Raw genomic sequence first — 20,385 nt, 5'->3', positions numbered from 1 at the left:
TGGTGTTTTACTACCCTGGAAATGGAAAAGTGAGCTTTTCCTCACTATTTCAGTACTGATAAAGACTTCCTCAGACACAGAAAAGTGAATGAACTATCATTTCTATTTTCAATGTATATGAAATACTATGTAAAGCAGATTAATTCAGACCCACAGAAAATCCAGAGGTGAAAACAGGTGATGCCAGCTGTGCCCCACAAAACATGACACCAAAATAGGCACCATTTGTATAAAATGCAAGAAGTCAGAAACACATGTGTGCACATCATATAAACAGTGATTTCTTGAATTTGTACAATGAGCCTCAAGAACAAAAGATGAGCCTATTTAGAAAAAGAAAAGACTCATTTCATTTCACAGCAATATTAAATTGTTAATTTAGGATGTTTCTAACATAGGTATGTTAAAAAACATGTTGAATTAAAATGTAAAAAGTTGCAACAGTTTTTGTGCAACATTTGTTAAAACAAAAATGTTAAAAATTGTGTTTAAAATCATACTTTTGAATTTTAAGTGTTTGTAATGTGTGACAAAGACTGATACTAAAATGGTCCTGTTCATACTTAATTCCTTCTTGTTTTTCATAATGTGATATTTAAGGAATTGCATTGAACCCAATGTGGGTCAATTTGACCCGCTCCATCAAAATCGTCACAAAATCGAACACAATACAAGGTTTAAACATTTCAAGTCCCCATTATGGAAAAATCTTTATTTTTTAAAAGGTTCCAATTTCCCAGTAAAAAAAGTACAAAAAAGCAAGCATTGGATTGATACAAAAAGGAACTCAAGTTGTAAAATTTTCACTGCATTTACAAAAAAAAGAAAGAATCTTCATAAAAAAGAGAATTGAAAGGAATGCTTTACGTTCACAAATGTAAATGTACATACAAAACGCTATGAATAGCATCTGTAACATGTTGTCAATCACAAAAGATTATGATTTTGACTCGTACCTCAGAAATCAACTTAATCAAAAGTGCAAACTGTCCAAAGTATTTCTGTGGTCATCAACACAAAGAGCCACAGATGCTATTAATAAAGATCGACTTGCATTACAACCCCAAATCTTCCTCTAAACATAACTGCACTTGCTGAAACACCAACGCCTATAGCAATAGAAATAATCACTAATATAAATGGCAACAAACATTCCAACAGAAAATTCCCAACTGGTGTTTGGAATGTAGAAACACACAAACAACAAATATGGCTTTGAATACCTGAAAACAAAAGATATGATGGCTTACACATTTAAAACATTGTTTTTCACAAATCTGGCAAAAGTCTAAAATCAAAAATTCTAAACACAAACAAGATAAAGACAGAAAGTCTGCATACTGAAGTTAAACAGTTAGACAACCAAATGTGCTTTTTCCAACGGAGTGGAAACACAAAACATGGCTCTTGTACGCAGTGCATATTTTCCTGAGAGACCAAATGTAAAACAAAAATACATTGTACATTGAAAAAAACCCCACTGCATTTCCATTACTAATCTACTTAATCACAAGTAACTGCACTTTAATCTCAATATTGTGCAATGTAATTGAAAATATAAGAGCCTGAATTAGAAACATAAAGTGGCACAGGTACACTGAGCATGAATATATATTCATACAGCAAACACAAAGTGGACAAAAAGCTGCATTGCATTGTTTAGGTCTGCAAGTTTTTTAACTGAATAAGCTACAGTATATTATACTGTAAAATATTGAAAAACAGAAAGAAATTAGGAAAATGTTACTGCATGACAAAATGCATTAAATACACTTAAATGCATTGAATGGCTTATTATCATATTTTATCTCAGAATACACAAGACTGAAAAACCATACTGAGGTGTTTCAGTTTGTCTGCTATGTAACAGCATCTGAGAACATCTAGATCAAGTGCCTCCATTTTTTACTCAAAACTATTTATTTTTGGATGTAATTTGAATTCATCATGTGACAGCGGGTTTGGCGTCTGATGCTTATGTGAGTCGGATTCCCAGTACCTGTTCCAATTCCTGTCTCCTCTGCTGGACCTTTGAAAATAACACATGAAAAAATCATACTATAGTACACAGTTTACATAAAATAAAACTCACTTTATTTTAGTGACATTCTTGTTATTGAACACTTTTACCAATAATACATTAACTGATGATTCATATACTGAGTTTTTTTTACGTGTACGCGAACACCCGGTCAAACGCACAGCCTTGCAAAGCATAGTTTATTAGACTGAAAAAAAAACAACTTTTAAAATTTACTTTAAAAAATCCTCGTAACAATTTGCACAAACTTTTTAAGTAAAATGTACTGCTTTTTATAAGTAAAACTTACCTACTAAAATCAAATAAAATTTACTTAAAATAGCATGATAAAACATATGTTAAATAATTAATTAAATGTTACTTAATTCTTTTATTTAGAAGTTAGATTTATTTTAATCGTTTAGGTAAAGTCTATTAGTTTTTTTTTTTGAAAATTGAAGCATTGCTGTCCTAATAATATTAAATAAATCGTATTTTCTGTTTGTTATTTTCTTTAACATATTCCTATGGACCTAGTTATTTTTAGTGTTATAAATGGCATTATAACACAAAATTCATGACTGACAACAAGTCAGTCATTGAATAAACTTGATTCGGAACAGAAACGCACACAAACTGTGTTTCTGACATGCATTATCAGCACTGTGGAGAGAAATACAATACAATGTTCTGAACAGGGTTCATGTAAAGAAACTCTGATCACCTGAACGGTGACTTCACAAAATTATTATTTACAACAAAACAACATCAATAATATAAGAGCTTAAACCTTTATGACATTTTGCTAACAAATATTTAAGTAGTTAAAGTTCTTATCAGTTCTTATTCTGTGTTAAAGCTTAAAAAATAAAAATATTCCGTCGCAAAGAATTGTGGGTATTCCTTACAACATGTGCAAATAAATGTAAGTAAATTTTATTTAGATTTTTTAGTTTAATGGATTTAATATTTTTAAGTAAAATTAACTAAGTTTTTTACTTGAATCTGCAAAAGTTTTTGATTAAAATTTACTTAATTATTTTAGGACTATGTGCAGTGACTGTAAAACAGTTAAATAATACAAGAAAATATCTAATAAGACTTACTATTCCCACACAGTTAATTTTTTACATGAATTAATTGTGTATTTATCATCATTTTACTTAGGAAAATCTAGTTCTCAATAAATGTTAATATTATTATGTAGAAATTATGAGAGTTAATCTAATAAATATTACTACACCAAAAAGTTTGTTTTTTCAGTGTACACAGACATTCGACACATGCGCATTGTGACAAAATGCAATGCATCTCTTGCATGTACAGTGCACGCATACTATTTTGATGACAAAATTTTGTCACACGTACTTCATGTGAACCATCGCGTTTACCTAAAAACTGAACTATACTTCTAGCTTAAGAGTTATGGGGCGTTCACACCAAACGCGAATTCAAGGATTTTATTGCATGAGTAGATTTCATACAAAGTCAATGCAAAGACGCGAACAGACACAATCTTACACTGGGCAATTGCAGTGAAAATGCGCTATTCGCTTCAAAGCGTCTTGAATGAAAATGAAAATATTAAACTCGCGCGAAAAATTTGCATGACATGAAGTTAAATTACGCGCGTAATCTAAAGCGAGGAAGGCGATGCTTCGCGTTGGTGTGTACGCAGCATTACAGTGAAAATCTAAGATGCCATATCAGCTAGTGCAAACAACATAAAAAGAAAAATGAAAGTTCCAAATTAAAAATGACATTTAATTTAAATTTAATTAAATCAAAACAATAACAGCCACTATAACTATGAAGACAAAAGTATGAAAAGTCTTGCAATAGAGAACCAGTAACACACCTTTGAAAATACATAGCGTCCAACAGCTTCTGTGACCCAGGGTGAGTGGTAAAACTCGGTTCTCCTCTCTTCTTCCGGGTTTCCGACAGTGTCCGTCATCAGCTGCAGAAACCATCACAAGACTTTCATGAGTCCAAATGAAGTCTGTACAACCAAAACTAAAGAAGCAAACTTATAGTTTACCTTAAGGTCTCGGCTCTGAGATTTGAGCCAGTCCTGGATGAAATCCTGTGGGTTGTTACTGAAGCTTAGCATGAAGTCTCTCTGGGTCTTCAGCTGGTTTATAGATTCAATAGTCTCGTGGATCTTGTGGGGAAGGCACATGTTTGGTTTATACAAATATAGCTTTTACATGTAAAATTAGGGGAATGTTTAACTAGGTGCACACCCACCTTCATCTCAAGGGCAGCAATTTCCTGCTGATTGGTTGTAGATGAAAGGAAGCTGGTCATCTGAGCCTTCAGCGGGTCGTCCACCTCAACATCGATGTCAAAGCAGGCGGTCTTCTTCTGGTCATTGGGATCCACACTAAAAGATAATGGTAATGAATAAGCTCATTCATTATTTCAACTTTTCATCTTCAAGTTTACTTTGACATTGTTTGGATAAAAGCATCAGCCAAACAATTTGATCCATTTCGGATGATTTTATCCACTGTTATGATCCTCAGCATCTGTATTGTATGCTGTTTTGCTCTTTGTGTGTGTGCAGGGATTGGACAACTCATCGAGGAACGTGATTGGTGGATCCAGAGGCAGGCGGATTTAAAAGGGTCGGTTTCGGCTGCACTTGCGGGCTCATTTTGGTGGTCGCTATCGTGGCGTGTGGAGCACTGGATTCCACCTGGGTTGACAGATCACCAACCATTTTGTGTTTTTACTTATTGGTTAGCCATACCTAAGTAACAGACTCACTAGTACTCAGTTTAAGCTGGCTTGTTGTTAATTACGGAGCCTAAGGTTGGCTTTTAATGAAGGTTGCCACATTTATTATTCTTGACCTCATTTCTTTGTCAGTTTGGTTAGGGAGTTAGGGTAGTTCATTTGTAAATGTATTTTCTTTATTGTTAGGTTATTTAATTTATTTATTTTGGTAATTGATTTTTCATTTATTATTTTGGCATTACAATATTTCAAATGAAAGAACAGCCCCTCTGCTTTAAAAAAAAAAGAAGTCTCATCCTACCTTCATTTGTTTGTTTTGTATCACCTCTCAAATATGGGTAGGTTTAATGAAAATCAAAATTTTGATCAAAAAGCTGCGATAATTTCATTTTTGTGAAGGAATTCTGACATTCAGATTCAGAGCGATCCTCAAAACTTACACGGACATTGTTTGCTGTTTGCCCTTGGGCGATACTTCCGGGTTTAAAAGTTATAGGGAGCTATAGGAAAATACTCGGAAAGCCGGAAAAACTCGTCATTGCCAGGAAAGCGTTTTCTCTTAATTGACGATTTAACTCGTCAATGACGGGGAAAGAGTTAAAGGGGTCGTAACACCACAGTGACTTTTATTAGGGGCCAAGCACCGAAGGTGCTGAGGCACCTATTGGAATTGTCAGTATTATTATTATTCTCGTCCCATGGGCGCCACCTATGGGTCATGAGATATGAAAAAATGCTATTTTTGCCCATAACTACTGAAATGTTTGTCAGAAAATTATGATCTTGGTGTTTACGGATTCCTTGTCTCATGCCAAATCTGTCGATATGTAGTATGCATTGTTTGACCACACCGCCGGTCCGCCATTTTGAAATTTGTCATAAATTGTTATTTCTTTTGAACTTTTGGACATATTCACACAAAAATCGGTAGGGAGCTTCGGCATGACGTCCTGAAGGTACCTTGGAAGTCAGAATACAGCGCCACCTAGGGTTTATAAACTATAACAGTTCTTATAGGACTGCTTATAACTTCTGAATACTTTGTCTGATATACCTTGTTTTTGTGAAATTGGATTCACTGATTTATGTTGATCGCAACAATACCTCATTTGTCATTTTCCATCATTCTGTTCATGTGTTATTGTAAGGCATATTGTAAATTATTTTTTCATTACTCCTTCTACAAATGTTGTTTATTTTATGCCAGGTTCTGCCCGTATAATGTTTGGAGTAATCTGCACAGAAATGACTGAACTAGTGATGCACCGCTGTGAAAATTTTGGCCGATACCGATAACCGATATGACCCTTGTCTGTTATGGCCGATACCGATATTTGCCGATGCCGATATCTCTGTATAGAAAACACATTTTAATGATAATCAAATAAAGAGCTATATTTTCCAAAACATTTTTTTTAACTTTTGTAATTTATTCCCAGAAATGACTGATTGGGCACCTTTACCCATGTGCAAAATGTCATCAATTAGCTGATAAATATGTAAGCTTATTCTTTGTCAGCTTCGGGATGCTTATTTTTTAAGTGGGTGATCAAATTGGTTGTGTTGAACAATTTGTCCCGAACTCCCCCTCGTATCACCCGGCCCTCACTCTCATTGCATACAGCAGCAGGGGTGTCCAGACTTTTTTGTGTGGTGATCTACTTTTAAAATGATAAAGCCGACAAGATCTACATGCTAAAAAACACTTTAAATGCGTGGACTATACTGAATATATCTCTACATTAGATTTAGGGCTGTCACCATTACTCTATTTTTTTGAGAAGTTAAAAAAGTCCTGGAGTTCATGTCGAGTACTGTTTAAAATGGCGGAGATACGGTTTAGTAAAACAAACTAGAAAGAAAATGACAATAGTATCAGAAGCATCTAAATCAGCACAATGCTGCAGCTCTCTCTCTCTCTCTCTCTTCCTCCCTCGTTCGCTCGGGCGCGCGTACACACACCGGGCGTGTGCATCAGCTGCATGAAGGCAAGAATGCGATTGCATCCTGGTAAATTTCGGAAGTTTACACGACTAAGCTGCAGCGGGCAGGCATAAGATTTATAAAAACACATTTGAGAAGAAAAGCACAGCAACTCAAAAAGACTTTGTGTTTCATAATTACTCTAAGACAGTGGTGTCCAGACTTTCAGCCGACAAGTTCTACATGCTAAAAACACTTTAAATGCGTGGACTATACTGCATATATCTCTACATTGGATTTAGGGCTTGTCACCATCAGAGCATGTGAGCGGTGCAGAGCGGTGTGACGCTCCGCTAAATATTCTGCTCTACTGTTCAAGCGCTCCACTCAGTCGCTCACCCCCCAAGCAAGCGCTCCGTTAGCTTTCCGCTCACGCTCGCAAATAAACCAATTCCTGCTCAGATATTTTTTTTTTTTAGTAAGCCTGATTGTCTTGGATAATTGCATTTAATTAAAGTATTAGCTGATAAATCGCAGTTATGTACAGTTGTGTGTTGGCTATTATAGTTTAACTGATACGGAGCTCCGGATATAATTAAAATTAACAAATTGTTTCCACGACATCCACATGTTTTACTAATTTTAAGTAATAATAAATGTAATAAGTAATTACGAAATATTATAATAATTCGTTCCCCTTATGAGAAAGATTAACAAACTATACTGTTATATAAATATATTATTTGAAAAAAAAAAAACTAAAATAAATTGAAGAACAATTTCTTAACAAGGTTTTTTAAGTGCAAATTTACAGTGCATCAGTAAATACAGAACACAGCTCTGTCTTAAAGAAATTAAAATTAGACAGTATTTATGAACCTGTAAATGTACAAAACGAATGCAATACAGAAGGCCATGAGTATTTATGGCATTTTCAATAGTATATTGGTAGATAAATTAACGTGTATCTATATAGTATGAAAACGAATAAATCATTATTTTGGCTAAATTCATCTGGATATATAATTTTAGTCAGACTGAATGATTTGTCATCATTTCAGAAGCTTAAATGCTATCTAAAACAACTTACATTTTATCCCGAGTGTTACTTGGTCAAAAATATGTAGAAATATAGCCGCGAGAGCAAATTATAGAACAAAAATGTTTAGCTCACACGGACCGAATGAAAAGCCGTTAATTAAGCGGACTCTGTAAAATAGAGGACGTGCTGAATCAGTCGAGCCGGCAGATTATCATCAATGTTTATAATGTTCCACGCATGCTTATGATGAAAAAAAATAATATCTAAATGTCCAGGGAAGAGTCCAGTGTTAAGTCAGTTAATATTAAATGCGTTTTTGGCTGGAGCTTTCTCATCCACGGAGCGGAGAACTATAAAGGTTCTTATTTTAAGTGGTTTTAATGCTGGTAAGCAATCAGTTAGCCTATATTATGGCGCTTTGTATTTGTGTTGATCAGTTAGATTAAAGTAGCCTAATTTTAATCTTTAAAACTGCATCTAGATGCAGACGACACTACAGTTATTCTGTCATCTTAGTTTCATTTCTTTCATTTCTATGTAAGGCTGGCGACTTCATTAAAACAATATTTGAACTCCATAACTTATTGCTAGCCATAGAGCAAATGGCCTTCTGGGATGAGCGAGCGGTGCTGAGCGTATTGAGCGAGCGGAGCGAAAATTTCGGAAATGCGCTCTGATGGAAATATTACCACACCGCTCCCGCTCCGCAACGCTCACATGCTCTGGCGGGCAGGCATAAGATTTATAAAAACACAGTTGAGAAGAAAGGCACAGCAACTCAAAAAGGCTTACGTGTGTCACAATTACTCTTGGAGGCATGGAGCAGCATAAGGATACACAGTTAACTTATGTGCAATCTACCGGCATTGCCATTGCGATCACGATCGACGTATTGGAGACCCCTGTCACACAGCATAGCGAGGATCTTCTTCAGACACTTTGAAGAACGACCAGGCAAACGACAGAACCTGCTTCAGCACATGTGTAACTTATGCGCTCGTGCAAAAACAAACATACTCGCCCCCACACTCACGTCAAATACACAGGAATGATTATCGGCCTGTTCACATCGGCCCTATTTTGACATCGGACCGATGCCGATGTGTAAAAAAATGACCATATCGGCCGATATTATATCGGCGGCCGATATATCGTGCACCACTAGACTGAACAGATTTTTGATATTCTGTTCTCTTTCTTAGAAATACCACTCCAAAGTTGACCGTGAATGTGACATTGTCTATTTGTCATAGTAAATAATGTTACTAAATATTACATTGTATAGCATTACTATACATAATGTTCTTGTCTTCAATCTCACTTGAGCTTTTTGATTCTCAATATAGATGTATTTCTGTTATTTCTGCTCTGCAGTGTCAGTTCTGCATCTTTGGTGATTGGCATATGTCTCTGCTGTTTCTGCTGCCCTCTTGAACTGTGTCAACTAAGTGGCGCATCTAGTAAATCACATGCATTAAGATTCTGAGTTCTTGGGTTCGAATCCCGCAAGGGGCATATATTAAGTTCTTCTATTAAAGTTTTGTTCTCTCTCACCAATTCTTCTCAACCTGTCTGTAGTTCACATATGTTCTATTTTTGCCTTGTGTGCCGGTGGTTCTGCTCTGTGATTGCTGCGCCTTGTGTTCTTGATGCACCTGGGTTGCTCAATGAGCCTTGGGTGGTTGCTGCGTTGTATGTTGCTTGCTGTGCTTTGGGTGCTCATTGCGCTGAAGGTGCTTGGCCCCGCAATTGCTGCTTGCAGCTATATTTAGTATTAGTTTCTGTGTTCCCTGGGAATCGAATCCATGATCTTTGCAGAGCTAACACAATGCTCTACAAATTGACAGTAAGGTCATAAAACTATAACAGAATTACAGTCATTATGTTAAGGTTCGGATTTGGTAAGCAAAGTAGCCAACCACTGCCTAAATTATAGCTCAAAATAATAAAATTCAGTGTGCCAAATGTTTGACTGGTAAAACAGGTTTTGCACAGGTTAAATATTTAAGATAAGTTAACATTATTAAGTTATAGACAAGCATTTCTAAAAGAGTAAATTAAGCAACTGTTGAGTAAAAGTAGTGAAAATTTAGGGTAATAATCTCACACACACCTGATCATGTGATTGATAACAATGGGATCAGGGTGCTGGAGGAGGCTGGCGAGCTTCATTGGGATATCAGAAAACCTCATCCTGGGACAGGCAAAAATCTACAAGATTACAGCACTTCAGTCATAAACATCTCAATATATTATCAATTAGTCCTTCAACAAGGCACATCATTTAGACTGCCTATGTGCAATTAGTTTTGCTTAGGGATGCACCGATACCACTTTTTCCATCTCCGATCCGATTCCGATACCCGAATTCTGAGTATCGGCCGATTCCGATCCGATACTACTCTATTTTTCTTCAGCAATTTAAATTACACACAGACACACACAGACACAGACTCACACTATAAAAAAGTGTGTAGTGCTTTCTGCTAAATCTAGCATAATATAATTATATTATAATTATAATTTTAAAGTAAAAACCAATAATTTAAAATGATTTACAAGTTACAAGAACATTTGTAATTATATTAACCATGGCAGTGTTTAGGAGAAAATAAAATAGGCACGTTTGATCAAATAAGTATGCTAAATATATTTCCTTAATTGCGCAAAAAGTCACAGTAAAAAAGCTTTAGTGTGCAGATGGTTATTTTGGGAATTATGCACTTAACCGGACCTTTTATGCACATTTCGCGTGCAGAATTGATGCACCTAAATCATATTGCGTGCGCAATCCTGTGCTTCCTGGGTGCAGCATTGATGCTCCAGAAGCATCCTCACATGGGAATCCTCGCTCCTCAATGGAAAGTTACGTTCATAACTATTAAAACAAAGAGATTAGATGCATCGTGTGCTCAGCACATACTGAATTGCATCCATTCAACAGCTTACTGAGACTTTATAAAATCAGATCTTTAAAACAGCCTACAGTTATTGAGTGTGTTCGTGTGTTGAATGACGCGTTTCATCCGTCCGCTTCACCTGTGCTTTAACTCGGCACATACTGAATTGCATCCATCCAACAGCTTACTGAGACTTTATAAAATCAGATCTTTAATAAAGCCTAACGTTACAGTTATCTTGTGTGCATGTCGTGTGTTCAATGACGCGTTTTCATCCGTCCGCTTCTCATCAGTGGATTAACTCAGTTTGCAAGTAAGTTAACGTTACAGTGTTTCTGTGAACATTAATATCTTTAAATGTGCGGTTGTTCCTTCACATGAAGCTATTAAGTGTAAGATGACTTTGATTATAGTGCATAAAAACGTTTATGGTGCTTTTATAATACTTTGTCGTTTTAATCGCTCGTCAGTGACAACCATGGGTAACGTGCAGTATCGGAATTGGATCGGTCCTATTAGTCCGATATCCGATCCAGCAAAAAAGGCCGGATCGGCCCCGATACCGATCCAGAATATCGGATCGGTGCATCCCTAGTTTTGCTTGTGCACAGCACTATAGTGTACAAAGTCATTGCAGTTTAGTGGCACAAGTGAATAAAACCCATCCTCATACTGTATATGCATGACATTTCAGTTTCAAAATATGGCTAATTCAATTCTTTAAAGGGGTCATATTATAGGGCTAAAAAGCACATTACTTTGTGTATTTGGTGTAATACAATGTGTTCGTGTGGTTTATGGTTAAAAAAAAATCATTATTTTCCACATACCATACATTTTTGTAACACCTCTAAGTCCCGCCCATCTGAAACAGGTCGTTTGGTACAAAGCTCATCGTTGTGAGAAAGCGCGCTGTCAACAGGTGTGAACTGATTGGCCAGCTATCCAGTGCGTTGTGATTGGCCGAATACCTCAGTAACGTAATCTGAAATATGACACTCCTTGCCAAGTTTTGGAAGATGAGCTCCCAAAACAATAGTGAAAGCCACGAGATACTATCGTATTTACTACTACCTTATCAACACGAGCCTGAATCGGACCCAGAAAACACGAATGGCTAAGCTAATCAATCAACTTTACCAGCGCGATGTGAGCAGAACGTAACAGATGGTAAGTACATAAACCATGTTTGCATTTGTGAACGTAGAAACAACAAACATGCACTAATCTGCACTTCTCAAATCTCACGTTTGGATCATCATTAGGAAATGCATTAAAACACAGCCGCGTCTCTGCACCAAACTCGGCTTTGAATCGTCAGTGAGGAAATGTATTAAATATGAAAACATCGGCTACTTACAGGATGTCAGTGTAGTTGCAAAGTTACAATTGCTCCACTTTTTAGACGAAGCCTGTGTGTGCAACCAGCGGTTGTACTCCGCAGTGTTTAGAAAGTAATCCTCCTTAAAATGTGCAGCACACAATCGAACATTTGGGCTGTACTGTTCTGAAACAGTGTTGTAAATAAAACCAAATCACTGGTTTCTTAATGTTTACTCTGTTGGAATGCCAACCAAAGTAGAAACACAGCGTCTGCTCGACATGGCGGAAACAACATTATTACAGCGTGATTGAAAGTTACACCCTCTATCTTTGCGTATATGAGGGCGGTGCTATGAAAATGTTCAAACCAGTATGACGTCTAACTGCATGGGCGTGTTAAACGAGCCGTTTTAGGTGGGCGTGGATGAGGCTTCACGTTTAAAAAGAATATCTCTTTGGATTTGAAACTTAAATTTTTGCAACTTTACAGATCTTTTATGTGCACAGACATCATTTAACACTCTAAAAACAAAGGAAAACATGCAATCTGACAATTTGACCCCTTTAAGATTTTCTTTGCCCATTTAATCATTATTAAAATGAACGTTTCACCAATTAAATTTCTGTGCACTAAAGAAAAACAAAAAGAAAGTAATTGTTCAATGTCATGCTGTTCATTATAAGCTAACTTTTTTATAATACACAAATATGACACTAACTGTTAAATATCGTAAGGTTTTTGTATAGCACCTTAGTGTTTCTACTTCAGCCTGAATAGTGACTCATTTAAACAGGGCACAGTTTTGCTTTTGGAGCTTTTTGGTTTACCTGTCTGAAGTATCGATTGCAGTTAATGTACTCCTTCTCATGGCAGTCCTGTAGCTTGTTGTTTTTGATGTAAAGCCACAGGGCCTGCATGATACTCGCTCTGGTCTGAGTGTGGACACCCAAAAGTCGAGCCAGACGAGGATCCAGTTTATATTGTGGAGGCTGAAGGAGAAGAACAGGTAAGATTTCAGGCCAGGGTTCCCACGGGTCATGGAATTTCTGGAATATCATGGAATTTTAAAAAGTCTATTCCAGACATTGAAAGTCAGGGAAATATCATGTTATTTTAGTTTTTATTTATCAAAATGTAAATTTTCTATACCATATTTTTTGTGTATTGTTATAGAGTGCCACAGGGATTACGTATTTTTGTAGGCCAACCCTGAAGTTTGCAGGACAAATAAAGGTGCTTTAAAGGTTCTTCACAGCAATCCCTCGAGAACACATGTGTCAAATAAGGACCGCTGCACATTTGAATCCAGCCCAGACTATATAAGTAAACTTGGCCCACTTCCATTTGAAATTCGTAAAAGCCATTTTAGAGAGAACATTAGAATTATTAGGTAATGGAGAACAAGTAATTGACTGTACTCATTATTGTTAAACATGTTTACAGTATTTGCTAAGAAAAGTGAATTGTTTTTATTTAATACTGTGTTTAAGTTCATTTTAAGAGGACTTATTCAAGTAGGTAAATTCAGTTCTTTACTTATAAGCAGTCTGTGGCCTAGTTATCTTTTAGTTTGTATGGTTAATGTCAACATGATAAAGTTTGGCCCTCATAAGGCGACTTTTTTCCAATCCAACCCTTATTTTTTAGCTTGTTCCCTCGCTAAGGCTTTGTCCACACGAAGTCGGTGCATTCCCTATCCGATCATTTTTTTTGTCCTTGTTCTAAAAAAATAATCCGTAAACACGAAACCACTAAAACCGACTGAAGGCGGTGTAGTATATATGCTGGACCAGTATGGGGCGCTGTAATTCTGCCACAGATATAGACTATACACGGAGAAGAAGACTTTGAGCATGCGCATAACCAACGTATGGTGTTGTCCATTATCGCTTGTTGGTCACCACAATTGCATAGAAGCAATAGATTTTGCTGTAATAAAGCTAGTAGGGTTTAGTAGCTTCTGTAGCACAAACACAATCATGTAGTTCGCCGTTATTGTTGTTGCTGTTACGTGTGACGCTTCCGACACGTGATGTGATGACGTTTTTGCTTCACAAAATATACGGATTGGCTGTACAGACGAAACCGCAAGGGTGTCGGTTTCAGATTTATCCACTTTAGGACCCGGTTTAAAAAAATAGCGGATTCAGTCTCCCAAAACGCCGGATCCGTGTGGATGAAACGCCAATACGATAACAAATTTATACGTATTTAGTGATACGCGTCTCCGTGTGGACAGCCCCTAAAAAAGCCCATTAATTTTCCCCATAGACTTTTGGATTATCTGAAAAAATAATCTCTGCGTTTAACCAAAGGTTATGACGCTTAAACATTGTCCAAGATAATCTTCACAAATGAACAACTTTTATGAATCTTGAAGACTAAATGAGTTTACTAGAAATTTAAAGCTAACCTTAGGCTACAAGCGAACTACACCAACTGTCTCTTGTCATCAACGTCAACACCACAAGCTTCCGGCAGCTCTTTTAAACATTATTAAACATATTTAAAAACATGTTTCCTGATAAGGAAATACTCTGTGGATGAACGTATGTTGGAAATTGTGCCAATGTTGGGTTGTTTTTGAGATCTTCAAGCGTGATGCATTTAAAGTCACATAAAACATAATTGATTTTCACCACAGGAGGATTTTAAATCAAAGACAATTGTTGGTTAAAACAGTTTACGGGTTCAAAATTCATTGTATCCCTAATGTCCAGACAGCAGTTGATCTTCTTAAAATGTTACAGCGTAGTGTGTAAAGTTATTTATGTGTGCCTGTTATACCTGGTGGTCCAGCATGAGCAGAAGAGTGCATTTCACATTCACATCTCCTGGTCTCTTCACCTGAAAGCCGTCCGTCTCCTGGGTTGTGGGCATTCTGTGCCACTATAACACACAGTATAGAGAATAACCATAAAATCAAGTCAGTCACATCAATAATGTGAAAAAACAGGAAACAGTATAGGGCATATTTAGATTTTACTGTATGTTTGTCACAAAATTCTAGTTAAAGGGGTCATATCATGATAATCTGACTTTTCCATGTTTAAGTGCTATAATTGGGTCCCCAGTGCTTCTATCAACCTAAAAAATTTGAAAAAAGATAAACCTAGTAACTAAGTTTTGTTCAACCATTCTGCAAGCATGTAAAAATAGGTAATTGAAATTTGGCTTCCCTTGTGATGTTAGAAGGGGATCTCTTTTATAATAATACCGCTCCTTAATCTGCACTATCCAACCAATGCACTGACGTTTAGTGCAAAGATTAAGATCAGTGTTTGGGTGATTCTCGCGAAATTAGACTAGAGGTGTCATGAAACATTTTGATTAAAAAAGTAAATGCAAAGTAAGAGTATCAAAATAAGAAGCATACAGTTACAAACATCTCTTCATGTACTTTTTTGCACATGATTTCAAATGACATTAAACCAATTTTGTTGTTTTTTCCATATTTAAGGAGAAAAAATTCATTACGGCAAAGTGTCCATGACTGGATTTGGGTTCTTTGACATGGAAATATTTATAATTAAAAAATTTAAAAAATAAAAGCTTCAGTGCATGTTATACTATAAACATTTACAATAAAGAAACATGTGGTATATGGTGATCATTGGTAAATGTAGAGACAATAATAAGGAATATTAATGTGTCCAAGACCAATGTTCTCATCCTCTGCAACAATTTTCAATCATTGTCTAAGCCCTCAAGGAACTAACATTAAAAAAAAGTTGAAAGGGACATAATTGACTGTGACACTCAAGATGGCTACCAGGTAAGTAGTTCTTATTTTTCTCTCCAGATAAAAGTTGAAATTTTGTTTGTCATAGTACCTAGACAACTTTTGAGCTCTCATTACCGAAACATGAGTTTGTAAATGCATATATTTAATGTAATATCATGTTGCGGTAATGATAATTTTTGATAATGACAATCTAAAAATGTAAATAATTCTATTTTTTTAAGTCCTCTAAAAATAATGGTTATAGTAAGTTCAGACCTTAATCTTATAAGTGCAAAAAAAAAAAATGGCTTCAAGGGCTTTTTTAAAAAATCTAAGGCTGGACACCTTCTAAGTCTGGATTTCGTGAGAATCATCCGTTAGCATTTCATCAGCTCATTTGCATTTAAAGGAAAACCAATTTTTCCCTTTATTTTTCCTTTAAAACTGTTTTTCAATATAAAATATAAAGCCCTTCGACCTCAGGTGCAGTAATATTGACAGAAGTTTGAGCGAGAGGGGGAGTAGTCAGGAGTGATGATGTTACTGCGCGGCAAGGTCAAAGTGCTGCAAACTAAGTGCTCTTCCGCAATACAATATAGTTCTTATTTTTATCAGCTTAAAAATCGCCACGTTTTATTTTGTGCCACCATACTTACTCGTGTAACTACTCGTGGAAGTTTTTGTTGGCTTCTAAATTCATCCTTTTTTGGATCCTAAGGAATGAATGGGGCTAGGCTAAATGCGAACACATTCACGATGCGCTGCACAAAGATCAAGTGCACGCACTTAAGAAAGAAAGTATGTATTAGTTTGTCTTAGTTGAGGTAAGTATATAGTAAAACATTGAAAAACGGTGGTGTTTTCCTTTAAAGCAACACTGTGTAGTTTTTATACCTTTAAATAATGTCTCTAAAATTATTTCAGTGATAGAACAACTTTTAACTGGACAAATTGTACTGTTGCTGCAACCTGAGCAGCCTCCTAGCTGCTACAAGCACACTCTGAAAGTGGTGGTGGAGGGTAGAGCACACAGCCCCGCCCCTCCCCCTGCCTGCAGAAGAGTGTCTGATACCAGGCACTGTTGCGCTTTTCAACCACATGGGGGAGCTGTAAGTCATTTTTACACGGAAACTACATAGTGTTGCTTTAAAAGGACACACCTCAAAACTGCACATTTTTGCTTGCACATACAAAGTGGCAATTAACTTGTTATAATAAATTATCAGTAGGGTATTTTGAGCTAAAACTTCACATATGTACTCTGGGCACACCAAAGACTTATTTTACATCTTTAAAAAAAATTCATAATATGACCCCTTTAATACATTTAGATGAAATATTATTTTTTTTTAGACTAAATAGTATTGATAAATTGTTCATAATAAGATGAGGAACATTTATTAAGAGCATAAATAAAGTCAAAATTCTTTCATAAACAACGCTACCTCCACCAGATGATTGTCTGGGCCATAAAGTTCTTTGTCCAGTTCAATGACAAGGCTTTTAAAGAAGGATGAAAACTTTCTTTTCTGTTTCCCAGGCTAAAGATGAAAGAAAGAAAGAGAACACACATTTAAATCTATTGTTCAGTACATTTAAGTCGTTGATTGATTATGCATTGTTTTGTGCTGACCACATTGGGGGAGCAGCACACACACAGACACAAGCTTCCTCCAGCTATTGCGCCAGTACACGCTTGTGCAATTCGATCCCTCCCTTACAATACCACACAACGTACAACCACTGAGGCAGAGCAACACAAAAAGAAAAAAAGAAACGTTTCATCTTTTCAATCTGCAGTAACGCCACCAGAGGCTGGGCAAATACACGCTCAGACATTTATTGACTCGTTTCACGAAACGGGCCAAAGTTTCAATGCCTGTCCTCAAAGAATCTGCCAAAAAAACCTTACAGCGAGGGAACGTGGAAAAGCTTACAGCACATCTGGTTCGAAGGAGTGAGCTGAGGACATGAGCTAGTGAAGACCAGAGAGACTCAAGACTGCCAAAAAAAAAAAAAGTGGTGAAGTGAGCCCTATCTGAAGCTGTATCAGCTTGTCAGGAATTGAACTCTTACCGTATGGCAACATGCAAACACAGAGAAACGCATTACGTACGTCTTCCAAGAGTTTGCCCTCCACTCGAAGTTCCCACGATGCCACTTTTTCAGCCTCCTCCCCTTCTGGTTTGGCAGGTGTGTACGTGTTGGAAATGTAAATCCTCAGTTTTCGCTTTTGCTGTATATGAGAAGAACATAAACAATATGGAGAACAGTAATCGCGTGTAACTAGCTTATAGATAATACAGGAAGTGCCGCCACAACGCCAGGATGTTTGGCAGTGCATTGTGGTTGCTTACTGGCCCAAATCAAATGATATTTTAGTTCTTAAAAATGGCACGGACCGCTCCAGTAAAGGCTTTATTATTTTAAAGGTGGATTTTCATCATGAGCGAAATGAAGGGATATACCGTGATAGGCTTCTTAATGGCTTCCTGTATCTCCATGCGTTTGCGAGCAATAGTCTGGTCCAGCTTTCTCTCAAAGGCCAAAAGGTCCATGTAAGCCTGAGACTCTGGGACCAGATCCCTGATCTGAAGAACACAAAAAGCATGAGAAACTCGCCATGAGATGTGCACCATTACACAAATGGACTGTAATAGTTACACTTACCCTCTGTGGGAGAACTTTGTCAGCCATCTTACGTCGCTTAACTCTGAAAATTCGCAGCAGATGTTCAACAAACATCCACATATGCAAGAATATTTTTTTTAGTTAGAGTGCACAGTTCACATTACTGAACGTCTCAATTGCACACCACAAAACACAATGACATTTTCACTGCAAACAGTTAAAACATTGGACCTTCAGGAGCAACAAGCAACTTATTTTAAACCTCTTGAAATAAACCCTGTTAAATGGCATTTTGGGTACCGAGCAGTTACTTTGATGTGTTTTAATTATTAATTTGTACTGCTCATGAGGCTCATAATTCAGACCGACATGGACATAGTGACACAGTATGACACAGTATTACTTTTAAGGCAGCAAAGCCAAATGCACACAAATAATGCTTAGTACATACCCCCTTCTAGGGCCCATAAGACCACCAGGCTGCTGCTGCTGAAGGAGTCTTTTTCGAGTGGGGTCCATCTGGGCCTGAGGCATTCCGGGTCGCATGGGCATGCCTCCACTATAAGATGGACCAGGCATGGGGGAGCCCATAGACCCCATGCCTCCCATTGGTAATCCTCGGCTGGGTGGCATACTTGGGCGCTGGTGGTACAAACAATTACACTGGTAATGGATTTGATATTCTTTAATAAAATATGGTGGTTTTAGCTTTTAGTAATTTTTAAGTTACCACAATTGATAAAATGGATAAAAAACTGGAGGGTTTACTCAAAACGTTTGTTTTATTTGTTGATTTTATTTTATTTTACTTGTTGATATGTTTTATCATTGTTTAAAATGTTAACATACATAAAAGAAGCCAAGCTAATATAAAACATATATAATATATAAATATTAAAATGAAGGCTAATAATATAATGTGCTTTGGCGGGCAACTTACGTAGACCACTGTACTAAGTATAATACAAAATACAAACAAAATACCATCATATTACCGGCCAAAAACATGGTATTATCAGGGCACACGTCTTAATAATTTTGTTATACATCGTGTATTAGCATAATATTATTTTCATACTAGTTTGGGTTAGAAATTGACTGTTGAAAGTAAAGCACGCGCGTGTTTTTATCATGACGGACGCACTTAAATGCGGAAGTGGATGTTTGCTCGTGGGCGTCAGTATAAAGTGCTCTAAAAGTTGTATAAACATTTCAGAGCAAGCCTTTTGTAGTTTTGGTAAAGAAACAGCAGTGCAGCTTATCACGTACAGTATTTAATCGTGTGAAAAGCCAAAGCTGTCGTTAAACCGTCAGTTCTAGTAAAGCAATGACACTTCCTAAATAAAGACAGTATGGCGTGATGCTGAACTCTTAACAGAACAAATAACAGAGATCAGTTTCTGCACTTACCTGGTGGTACTGGTTCGGGGTGCTGGCCATACCCCTGTAGGGTGAATTCTGAGGCATTGCTTGCATTCTCATGCCGCTGCTGTGACCCGGGTTCATGGGGTTCATGCTGGGGTTTATTGGGGTATTGGAGTTGACAGGGAAACCGATCTAGAAGTTAATTTTACTCGATTCAAATTTCCAGTACTAATTGTTTATAACAAAATAGTAAACGCCTATAAACTGTAACGTTGTTTAAGTCGCACGTGTAAACATCGCGTATTTTCCAGCAGACTCGCAGTTTACTCTGTTGTCAAGCGCGTCGATCGATGTCGGTTGAGTGTGTGTCATCCCTGCCCATAAACGCTTGTCAAACCCCCCGTTTATTTTAATGGTTGCCTTTCAATAACAGTTTAAGAGTCTGACCAATGACTACAGTTATCTGTATGTGTTCAACTTTTTTCGGCGCGGCACAGAACGCTTGGCGTGTGACATCAAAGTACCGCGAGAGCGGCTCAGAAAGCTTAACTTTCAAACCGCTCTCGCGGTACTTTGATGTCTCAGATTGAACGCAGCTGCGCAGCGCTATATGAATTTATCTGTATCGTTTAAATCTCCTCCCATTTGGTTGCCAAATATATTTCCCTATAAATCCTCTTCTGAATGATTTATCCCCTTCGAAAATCTGACAAG

General features: G+C 36.9%; 1 protein-coding gene across 1 annotated transcript; it reads right to left on the bottom strand.

Annotated features, from left to right (window-relative positions):
* Positions 1-676: 676 nt before the first annotated feature.
* Positions 677-20,116, bottom strand: smarcd2 (SWI/SNF related BAF chromatin remodeling complex subunit D2). The gene is made up of 13 exons (XM_055176403.2): positions 19,717-20,116; positions 18,758-18,948; positions 18,346-18,388; positions 18,144-18,266; positions 17,792-17,911; positions 17,121-17,216; positions 14,739-14,840; positions 12,779-12,940; positions 9,841-9,938; positions 4,271-4,406; positions 4,062-4,184; positions 3,879-3,980; positions 677-2,029 (listed from the first exon to the last, which is right to left on the bottom strand). Exons 1-13 carry the CDS (start codon positions 19,819-19,821, stop codon positions 1,976-1,978), a joined length of 1,455 nt encoding a protein of 484 aa, XP_055032378.1. The 5' UTR covers positions 19,822-20,116; the 3' UTR covers positions 677-1,975.
* Positions 20,117-20,385: the final 269 nt, after the last annotated feature.

Source organism: Misgurnus anguillicaudatus, chromosome 4, assembly GCF_027580225.2.
Source record: "Misgurnus anguillicaudatus chromosome 4, ASM2758022v2, whole genome shotgun sequence".
Lineage (NCBI taxonomy): Eukaryota > Metazoa > Chordata > Actinopteri > Cypriniformes > Cobitidae > Misgurnus > Misgurnus anguillicaudatus.
Note: the sequence above shows the minus strand (reverse complement) of the source record. Positions and strands in the feature narration are given on the sequence as shown.